Here is an 11,490-nt window from a genome sequence, read left to right on the forward strand (position 1 = left end):
GCGCCTTCGAGTTGCAGATAAACAGTTCCAATTTTTGTGGAGAGCACGAGAGGCCCCTTTCGGCCGCGTAGGACACGACGGTGTCCGCCGCCGCTTGCAAGCGCTCCTCGATGCTCGCGTCACTCCCCTGGGTAACCCACAGGTTGACGTCGTGCGCGTACATGCTGAATTTCAAGTTTTCCACTTTCCTCAGTTCTGCCGGGAGGTTTCGCATGGCAACATTAAAGAGGAACGGGGACAGCACCGAACCCTGTGGCGTACCCCTGCTTCCTAGTCTGACGGTGGAGGATTCAATGTCCTGAAACTTTATCTTTATCGTTCTACCCGACAGGAAGTCTTTTACGTAGTCGTACGTTTTCTTTCCGACCCCCAATTCTTGGAGACCAGAAAAAATTGCCGCGTGTTTTACGTTATCGAACGCCTTTTGTCAGGTCTAGACCTAGTAGTACCCTCGCGTCCCTGGTTTCGCTTTCTATGATATCGTGTCTCAAGCGGAGCATTACGTCCTGTGTGCACAGGCCGGGCCGGAACCCAACCATTTCGTGCGGCCACAGGTCGTTAAGCTCCATGAAACGCGTTAGTCGCGTTTGGACTACCCGCTCCATCAATTTCCCTATACAGGATGTTAGAGAGATTGGTCGTAAGTTCTCTAGTTTAGGGGGTTTGCCTTGCTTCGGTATCAAAATTACATTTGCCGTCTTCCACTGTTGTGGGAGGCGGCCTCTGTCCCATACGATTCTCATGTACTTGGTGAGCGCGCGGATGGAATTATCGTCCAAATTTCGGAGAACCTTGTTTGTGATTCCGTCTGGGCCGAGAGCCGATTTTGTTTTTAGGCCTAATATTTCGGCGCGAACCTCCGCCTCCGTGATCGGCGCGTCTAGGGCCTCGTTTAAGGGCCCTTCGTAATCCGGCAGGGGTAAGGTTTGTGTGTCGCCTACGTACATGTTAATTAGTTTCGCCATGAGTTCCCCGTCCGTGCCCTCGAACGCGTGTCTGGCTTTCGTCAGTCTTATGCCCGATTGAGTTTTCGAATTGTCAGGATCAAGTAGGTGTCTGAGTAGGCTCCACGTATTAGCAAGGCTCATGTTCCCTTCCATCTCGTCACACCTACTACACCAGTTTTGTTCGCAAAGTTTTACTGCGTAATCTTCAATCTCTTTGTTATATCTTGCTATCCTTCGCCTAAGGTTCCTGTTCCATCTTTGCGACCGGAGACGCCTCTCCATGCCGCATTTTGCTTCCCACATATGAAGGAGTTTGCTGTCAACCGTCACCGGCGCATCGTCCTCCCGTAGGGTCGTGGTTGCTTCCTCTACTTGTTTCTTAAGCGTCTCTGCCCATTGCTCTATGTTTTGGATTTCATCTCCCGATTCGCAGTTTTCTCTGATTTGCCTAAACCTGTCCCAATCGGTGATTTTGGGTTTTTTGAGGCGACGCGTTTTGACGCCCTTGCTGAGGGTGAGAGCCAGAACAAAGTGGTCGCTGCGAAAATTTTGAGCTGTGTTGTTCCAGACTGCGTCTCCCGTGTTTTTTCCTAAGGTAAGGTCCGGGGTGGTGTCTGCACAGACGCTGTTTCCCATCCTGGACGGACAGCTAGGGTCCGTCAGCAGGGTGAGGCCGAGCTCATGTATGTCCTCCCACAGTTGCCTACCCTTGGGGTCGTGTCTATTGTAGCCCCATTCTTGGTGGGTGGCATTGAAGTCTCCTAGAATTATAAGAGTATTGCTTCCTGCTGTTTTGATCGCTTTGCGGAAGAGGGCGCGGAAACGTACCTATCTCTGCTGGGGGGTGCTGTACACATTTAAGATGAAGAGACTAGCCTCTTCCTTGCGACCAGTGATAATTTCTATTAATACAGCTTCGATGTCTCGCGAGTTGACCTCATGCTCGACTACCGCTATGTGTCTTTTAACTAGCGTGGAGACGCGGGATTTTTCTCCCCGGTCACCGTGGAACGCCTGATATCCCGATAATTTTGGTAGACCTTTTCCTGTTTCCTGAAGGGCTATAGCTAAAGGTTTTTCTGCGCTCTGCTCTAAGTGCTGTTGCAAGAGCGCTCGCTTTCGTTGGAAGGCGCGGCAGTTCCACTGCCACACCAGAGAGTCTTCATTTTTACTGCGCCTGTCCATTTTGTTGAATTGGGGTCACAGTCCTTTCTAATGTAGTTAGCCTCTCGGTGAAGGCGTTCTGCATCGCGGTGAATTGCGTCTGCATTTGATTTACCGCACCCATTAATTGGGTGAGGAGGGTCTCGATTCTTTCAAATCTTGCTTCGTATTTAGCGTCCAGTCTCCTTTCTAATGCCACCAGCGGATCCGTCTCGTCCCCTTTACGTTTTTGCGGGGGTGACCTGATTGTTTCAGTAATCATTTTCTCCTCTTCATTATCCCTTTGCTCAGGGCGCGCGACTACGACCTTTGTAGGTGGGGAAGAGGGCATCTGTTTCTGTACCTGTTTTTGGGGTACCATTTGGTTCCTCGGTGGAGGAGGGGGGGTACTCTTTTCCATTCTTAAATTTTGAATCTCTGTAGTGAGCGTGCTGAGCATGCTCTTGAGCTCTCGATTCTCTTTTTCTAGTTTTTAGTTCTCTCGTCTGCCTCCCTATTTACCTGGGAACTGCTAACCGTGAAGCTTACCGTTTTTCGATCTTCGCTCGGACTGCGTCTGCGTGCAGGTGGTCCCCACGACGTCTTGGGGTCCCGTGTAAAGCACCCGGAGCTGCTGGCAGTGGATGAGTCGGCCAAGGTCCTCGAACTGGAGCGCCTTCGTCCAGAGCTGGAACGGTCCCTGGTACCGGAGCTCGAGCGGCGTCGCGTAGAGTTGGCGGTGGCTCCTTCCTCCAGCCTTGGGAAGTCCCCCTCTTTGGCTGTGAAGTGGTGGTAGTCCTTGCTGTTTGATCTCGATCTCCTTCTTAGTAGCGGGGGGTCCTCTTCACCATTTCTGGTTCTTGAGCGTCCCGCTCGCTCGAAGTTTTGCGTTGCATCAGCCATTTTCAGTTGTTCCTGCTGACCCAGTTTTTTCTCCCAACGTCTTTTTTTGGTGATGTATGGGGTTCTATATATCTCCCGGCATCGCTTGTCGCCGAGGAGGTGATTCTTTCCGCATAGCTGGCACCTCGGTTCGCACAGATGACCTTCTTTCGGGTTTTCCATGCCGCATCCGCGGCACTTTTAATTCGTCGGATCCGGACAGACGTCGTCTCGGTGTCCCATGCGCCCGCACGCGTGGCAAACTTCATATTTCTTCTTGTACAAGACGCATCTTTGCGCGAAAGGAGATAGATACACCCAGCGCGGTACCTTCTGATCTTCGAAGAGGATTAGTATTGTCTTGGAGGTTACTGAGCACTCGGCACATCCGGCAGGCCTCCTCAATAGCTCTGCATCCATGCAACTGTTTGCGATGCCCGGAGGTGCACACTGTACAAAACAATAATGGCCGACGTAGAGCGATCGACCATTATCGTCCACAATAGCACACGTGGAGTGTTCGGTCGCAGAGCGCGCTATCTGATGAGGTGAAATAGGCGGGTCATCAAGCCCGCCTGTTCGATGTATTCACACAGGCTCACGTCTGTTCACTCGCGGACGCGCGCACTGCCCGGCGGCCACAGAACAGCTACACTTTACGGGATTACCCCCTGCGCTCTGAAAGCCGCCAGCAACTCACGTCGCGGTTAGGCTAACGCGGCGCAGTGCAGTTGAAGATATTCGAGAGTTTCTAGCGCACCACAGCCGTCACACACGTCACTGGTGGGAAGTCCGTGGCGCATCCGTACTTCCCCAGGCCACACACATCCAATGCGTGCACAGATGATCATCGCGCGTTGCAGCCGAGCCAGTGAGCGGCCGCTGACACGGTGAATGCGCTCACCGCTTGCGATGCGTTTGTCGGGGTGCTGCGTCCGGAGGTGGTCGCCGATTACCGCACGCACGTCCTCCAAAGCGAGTTGCTCGGAGCTAGGAGGGAGTCCATGTGCTGCGGTAGCGAGCCCTTCGGCACGTTCGTTGCCCTCGATGCCGTAGGGCTCGGGGATCCACTTTGCCCGCATAACACAGCTGCGCTCCGCCAAGCGCTCGAAACGCGCAGAAATCTGACGCAGCAGCGGAGTTCCCCGGGCGGTAATTCTGAGGCGGCTGAGAGCGGCGCGGGAGTCGCATAGCACGGCACACTTGGGTGGCGGCGGAGGCAGTTCAAGCAGTAGATCCAGACCTAGGCGTAAGCCCAGCAGCTCCGTTGTGGTGGGAGATACCAAGGAATAGCAGGTGCAGCTGTGTATGCAGTTGCAGGGCGGGGATGGTAGCCGCCGCTGCTAGCAAGCAACTATCTCTGGCCATGGAGCCGTCGGTGTAAACGAAGAGGTGGTGTTGGAGTACCTCGTATATGACGGATCCGGCCAGCTGCTGCAATGCGCAGAGCGATGTGGTGAGTTTTCCCGCGATGCCGACAATCTCTCGCTGAACTCCGTAGCAGCGGGCCAGGGCGAACACAGGTCGTAGGGAGACGTTGCATTAGTGAGCTGCTCGCACTCGAGCAGCGCCGCTCCCATGCGCGAGTGGCGATGTCGCAACCGATGTAATAGTGGGCCGCCGTTTGCTGCGCCCTGTAGGCGATCAATGTGTCGGAGCGCCCGCCGCAGGGCCTGAAATTGTAATGGCCACGAGCCTGCCTCGGCCAAAGTAGATGCGCATTGAGAGTTCTGGGGAGGCTGAGCCAAACGCAGAGCGCCTCGCGGTGCTGGATCTCCAGCTTCTTCGAGCATGGTTTGCGGAGCGTTACGAGCGGTAGCGCGTAGAGAATAGCCCTCCTAGATACGGAGCTGTACAGCCATAACGCAGCTTGCTGGGTTGATGCCCTGGCCTCGAGCAGTGAGCCTGTGTACGGCGGCGTTGGTTCTCTTCATCTGCAGGCAGGCCTTAGTCGCCGCGGGTCGGAAGGAAAGGCGCTGGTCTATGTCACCCCCTGGTACTGCATCGAGCGTCGCCACGGCAGGAGGCACCCGTCCAATGTGAGCGGCGGTAGTGGCTTGCGCGAGCTCGGAACGCAGACCATTACGACAGACTTGTCCGCGCTGAGCGAGAGACCTAGGCCGCGCAAACAGTCGCTTACCGCCGTCAGAGCTCCCTGCAGGCACGCGCTCACCCGCGCGGCCTCGCACGGTGGTCCCAGGCACTACAGAGCAATGTCATCTGCGTATATGGAGATGTGCATATGATGCCGGCCGCCTGCGGGCAGGGAGTCCGGCACGACTAACATCGCCACATTGAACAGAAAAGATGACAGGACAGAGCGCTGCGGCACGCCCATCCCGACCGGGCGAGGCGCCGAGAGAGCGCCGCCCACGCGAACGCGCATGGAGCACGCCTGAAAAAAGCTCCGAATGTACTGTAGCAAGCCGGGCTACGCCAGCCTTTTTAAGCGTTGCGAGAATGGGAGCGCGGCAGACGTTATCAAACGCTCCCGACACGTCCAGCAGTAGGAAGTGCAACCTGCCTCACTGCCTTCGCGTGCGCGAGCGCGCTGACAACATCGGATATGGAATCCGCAGTGCACCGCATTCCGCGAAAGCCCATCTGTCGCTCATCAAACAAATCCGCCGCCGCAGCCCGCTTGTTGAGGCGATGTAAAGACATGTGTTCCATGAGCTTACTAGCCGCAGGTGTTAGCGCCACTGGACGGTATCCCGCGAGCTGGGTTGGTGGGAGCCCTGGCTTGAGAATGGGGAAAACGACTGCCATGCGCCAGTCCTCAGGGAGGATCGCGTGTTTCCACACCAGGTTGATCTGCTGCAGGAGAACCAGCCGTTGATCAGCGTCCAGGTTGCGCAGCATCTGGTAAGTCACCCCATCCGGCCCTGGCGCCGAGCGACGGTGGCAGCGCTGCAGCGCGTTGTTGAGCTCCATCACTGTGAAGGGGGCGTCACAAGGGCCCGCAGGAGTAGGGGCGCTGGGGTTGTCTCCGAGACTCACGGATGAAGTTTGGCTGCCTGCGTTCGCTGGGCTTTGCGGCGCAATGCGGTCCGCAAACCGGTAATCTAGCTCCTCGCAGGTAAGGCCGCTTGAGATGGCGAGAGTGGCCAGCGGCTGCGGGTTCGCTTGTGGCGTTGTGATGCGTCGCAGGGTGGTAAAGAGCCATCGCGAGCCACAGTCTTCCTCCATGTTCCCGCAGAGCGAAGCCCACCGCCAACTGTAAAGTTGATTGGAGTTCCGCCTAGTTGCAGCGTCCAGGCGGTTGTATACTGTCCAGTCAGACGCTCCAATAACGCTCCATGAGGCTCGGCAGCCTTTGCCTAATCCGCGAAACTGACAAATTGTTCACCTTCCACGAAGTCTTGGAGCTATGGGTGCCTTTGAGGCAACACATGGTAGAATGTTTCAGATGCCGGTAGTTCCTTGCCAATTTGGTCGTAATAGGCGTCTCGGGTCAGTGGAAGAGAACTCTTAAGGCTGCAGTAAATGCCTTCCAATATGCGAACAGGTTCATGAAGCGCCACGAAAGATTCGTGCTGCTTTATAGCACAGCAGCCATGATGTGTAAGCCTTTCATCATGCATCGACGCCAGTGACCAGGAAAAACGTATTTAGTCGGTCCAAACCCTCACCGGGAAACTGAATGTGATTGAACCCCGAGTACCTTCGGAGGGGTGCGGGGCGCTGTCAACCGTCGATTCAACTACCGTCGTCGACGCCGTCGTCAACGAATTTGCCGGCGCTGCCTATGCCACCATTAGTCTGTCGCATCACTGCCGCTACTTCGCGCTCCATGACGGAACCAGTGGTTTTTCCCAGCAGATGCTGCAGCAGCTCTTCAAGCTCATTCACCGACTCTGTTTTCATATTCCTGATATCCCCGCTGAGCCCTCACTTGTCGCACTCAATGACAGATGCACAAGTTCCAAAACCTTGTTTATTCTGTCATGTCCCACGCTTCTTCTTTTCTTCCCGCACTCCTTCCCCTATACCCGCGCCATACCGTCCTCCTCCCGGCAACTACAGTCTACTGTCCCCTAGACTTCCGAGATCCGCATCATCACACACGCATACCATTCGGTCTCCGAGATTCGCACCCTTCTGCTCACCCTTGCGGGACCAGTCCGCTTATAGCAGCACGCTCTCCTCACGTATTAAATAGTTCGTTCACATTCATTGTTACAACGGACAACGACTATAATAATGACACCGGCTTTTATGCGACTCGGGGCCTTTAGGCTATTGCGCAAAATTTGCATTAAACGAGACGCAGAATGGAGCGTTTAGCGCTTAGGTACCGCTTCTTCATCCGCGTCTCGCTTGCGCAGAGAGAGAGAAAACTTTATTGTCGGAAGTAGTCTTAGTCTAAGAGCCAAGTGGCCGTTAGCTGGTGGCATGACGCCACTTGGTCGGTGCGGTTTACGGCGCCCAATTGTATATCGGAGCTCGCGTTACGCAGCACTTCCTCCCAGGATTCAAGTGAGGGAGTCTCTATGAGAGCCTTGGGAGGCGTGTTCTCTGAGCAATCCCACAGGATATGATTAAGGCCGGCTTTCTCTCCGCACTTAATGCATGATGAGCTTATGCTGTCGCGAAATATGTGTGAGTAAACCGCAAGGTTCGGGAAGGATTTCGTTTGTAGTTTCCTCCAAACAATTTCTTGTTGTATTGTTAGTGATTTGTGTGGTGGTGAATACACTCTCCTAGAGAGTTTGAAGGTGTGTATAAGGTCGTTGTATGTAAGCAATCCGTCCGTTTCAAGTTCCTCGCATTAGATCTCACCACTCGGCCGACAAAACCTCGAGCTTGCTGGTGAGCAGCCTCATTGCCTCGGTTCTCTGAGTGGGCAGGTGTCCATACGAGTTCTCTCTGTCGAGTCTGATTTCCACGAGAATGTTTCTAGCAGTATTTGGTATTCTTCCACGCGAGAAGTTACGTATGGCAGTATTTGAATCAGTGATAACTATGTGCGCATCTATTGTAGCGATGGCTAAAGCGATTGCGGCTTCTTCCGCCTAGTCCGAGTAGCGGCCTTTGACCGAAACGGCTGATACGCATTTACTGACGTTACTGTGCTGCTTAATTACAGAGATGGCAAAGGCACCTTCAGTTATATTGTAGTCCGAGGCGTCGGTATGTACACCCCATCGTGACTTCGGTACTTTCTGTTTAGGGCCCTAGTTCTAGCTCATGCCTGCCTTCGTGGAATGAGGGATGCATGTTTTTGGGCAAAGGTTTGGAGGTAATTTTGTCGCGCACTAATCTTGGTAGTGGTCCTGAGTGGTTGGCTAGTGGTTCAGCAATAATTCCCATGCGGTTGAGAGTTTGTCTGCCTGCTTTAGACCGCTATGGCTGAGGGTGGCGCTGGTGAACACTCTCAAGGTTCGTATACAGAAAACATTCATACCTAAGAAAGTAGCTGGGGGAACAGCGGCCGATGTAGCTCATTTGGAAGAGCACCGGACGCGATATTCGGAGGTCGTGGGTTCGGTTCCCACCATCGGCACGTTGTTTTTTTTCTACTTTGTGTTTAATTCTCTTTCCCCTAAACAGATTACATTACTAATTTATGTGATTATAGAAGTAAAAACTCACAAAAAAACGACATAAAGTACAATCCCCAATGCTTTCCTTGGCCTCGCCGACTGTTGGCTTCTTTCCTTCATGTATCATAACGAGCACCCTCATTTCCCCTTCATTTATCTGCTTGTGCTTTAGAGTTCGTTAGCCTTTGTAACTGGGCTTTCTTATGTGCTGTGATCGGCTCCTTTACAGTGCTGTGTATCCCAAGTGAGAGAAGTGTTTCAGTTGAAGTGTTTCTGGGTAGACCTAGCCCAGGCTTGTAGGTGCGTCTAATGAGTCTGTCTAATTTCTTCTTGTCAGATTGAAGGAGGCGGAGATAAGGCACTGAGTATGTGAATCGCCTTAGTACAAAGGCATGGATAAGACGACAAATGTCAGCCTCTTTCATTCCTCTCTTTCTTGCCGTTGCTCTGTGTATCAGTCCAGTGATTTGTTGCACAGTCATCTCCAGCCTGTTGATAGTAACATTACTCTTCCTATTGCTCTGGATGTAGATCCCGAGTACTCTAATAGTATCGACTGTAGGTATGGGTAGTCCATGCAGGCAGACTTTTATCTCTACTTTGCCTTGCGTTTTCCTGCTGACTGCTAGTAGTTCAGACTTAGGTTGTGAGCATTTCAGCTCAATCTGGTTAGCATATGACTGGACTACATTGAAGGCTTCTTGAAGCATTTCCTCTATGTGCGCATCCGGACCTTTTGTTACCCACAAGGTGACATCATCAGCATGTAGGGAGTGTTGAAGATCTTGGATTTCTTCAAGTTTGAGAGGCAGACCTATCAGTGCTAGTTTGAATAAGAAGGGCGAGAGGGCTGATCCTTGCGGGGTTCCGCTGTCTCCTATTGCTATTTTGTCTGATCTAAGTCCTGCGATACTTAGCTCCGCAGTCCTTCCCGAGAGAAAGGAACGAATGTAATTTAAGGTTTTGTTCCCAGCGTGTATGTTGTAGAGGGTTTGAAAAATGGCTTCGTGAGCAACATTGCGCATGATCACAGTTATCAGAGCTCAAGCATCCAAAGAACGGCATCTGATATTGAACAGAAATTAACGCTGTGGCATGGAAAGTGTGGGGCGGGGCCGATGCAAAGAACAGAACTGGGGCGCACGTGAATCCCAGATAAAACGATCATTGAAGGGAGGCAACAAATAGCATGGCTAAAAGCGAAAATGAAAGCATGAGACCAATAACAAAAACAACATAACAGCGCGGGCATAAGCTCAGTCTAAAAGGCTGCGTCAGTCTAAAAGGCTGCGTTTTGACATGGTGCGTCATCTGGCGGGCAGCGAGGCAAGCGCGCCAACGGCCGGGATGGAGCTTGTCTCACTGCTCGACAGATGCCGTATCATGTCAAAATAGCTTTTCGACTCCCTTCTGCGAGAATTGTGCACGCCACCGAGAGCAGTTTTTTCTTGATTGCGGGAAATCTAGGCAAGTGGCGATGTTGAATCACTTATCAGATAACGTAGACTATATTTTGCTACTTTGTGAACGTTATGTCATCTCGAATGGGGTAGTAGATTTTGCATAGGAAGATTTTAAATCCCAGCCCCCAAATATTCAAGACCCTGTAGATCTCAGTCTCATCACCAGCGCACAGCTGAAATTACCTTTATCTCCTTCTCCTCCCCTCTCCGCCCTTGGTATTTCAAAGAAGAGATATGTTTACTCGGCTCTGCGTGGTACTCCAATATGCGTCAGCGTGCTGGGACCCAGGCACTCAATACAATAATTCATAAATTGGGGAAAATTCAAAATAGGCAATTAACTTCGCTCTTGGAAATTATGGCAGGACAGGTTATATGTCAGAAAGCAAAAGCAACCATCAGTGGCCAGACATAAAACTCGAAGAAATTTGAGAATAAAATTTTAGCACATTTACTTTTCGAAGGCCGGTATAGCCGAAACAATCTGAAGTTGGTGTTCTACGTTTCGAAGCAAAGGGACAACAATTAGGAACTTTATGAATTTATTTTTAAGGGTGACGTACTCCACTATTCATTTCTTTTTCTGAGAATGGTTCGTGCATGGGATGTTTTGCCGCCACATGGTAATATTGTCCCAAATGAATCCTTTCTTTCGTTAGTTAAGTCAATGATTTCTTATTTTGTGAATATGAAAGTGTACCTTCCTGCTGCAATGCCTACAGCCTAAGCAGGTTCGAAATAAATAGATAAATAAATAAATTATTTAAGTAACTAACTATTTAATAATATGAAGCTATATAAATAAAGCCGCTAGTATGGGCAATCTAGTCTCGTTAAAAATAGAAGTAAAGCGTGACCCACGAACAACATGCGGTTGTGTTAAGCAAAACGTCACAGCGTTGATTCTGAAATGTTATTTTTTCTACAGGAATGCGCCGCTCCTCACGTTCCGAACAATATTCGTTACATGCTGGCCGGTATCATGTGGATAAAGGATCTTATTTCGGGCTGAAGAATAAAGAGGAACATGGCATTGTTTCCCAACAGATGCTTCTGCATGCTTTTTTTTATCATGGTTCGGGCATGTCAAACCAGTACCCTACTGATACGCACCGCAGTAGGCAGATGACGTGACAGCTGCCAAGACGGGGGTGGGTGGTTGGTGTTTAAGACGCAATTTCGATGGAGACCATTGAGCCCCTAATAAACGACTGATATAGTACGTCTTTTAACTTTTTCGCGGAAATAAATCTTTAGACCAGCACTCACCTGATTGTTGTGTCCAAATGCCACTGTAGTAATACTATATAGTGCGGTGAAAAGTGGTGAGGGCTTTCCACTTGAAGCAATAATTTCACCAAACCAAATTATCGGCGCGATTGTAAAATTACAGACGCAGCACAACGAAGAGGCGTCCGTGTGCTGTGCGATGTCAGCGCACGTTAAACATCCCCAGGTGGTCGAAATTACTCCGTAGCCCTCCACTACGGCTCCTCTTTCTCTCTTTCC

At 51.5% G+C, this 11,490-nt stretch overlaps 1 protein-coding gene across 1 annotated transcript in view; it reads left to right on the forward strand.

The window, feature by feature from the left end:
- Positions 1-10,993, forward strand: part of LOC146200276 (uncharacterized) — a 125,977-nt gene extending 114,984 nt beyond the window's left edge. The window contains exon 5 of the mRNA XM_084592905.1: positions 10,910-10,993. Coding sequence (XP_084449031.1) covers positions 10,910-10,993 — 84 coding nt within the window. The remainder of the gene's footprint in view (positions 1-10,909) is intronic.
- The last annotated feature ends 497 nt before the right edge of the window (positions 10,994-11,490 follow it).

Source organism: Amblyomma maculatum, chromosome 2 (genome assembly GCF_055883805.1).
Source record: "Amblyomma maculatum isolate TAMU_Amacu chromosome 2, ASM5588380v1, whole genome shotgun sequence".
In the NCBI taxonomy this organism is placed as follows: domain Eukaryota; kingdom Metazoa; phylum Arthropoda; class Arachnida; order Ixodida; family Ixodidae; genus Amblyomma; species Amblyomma maculatum.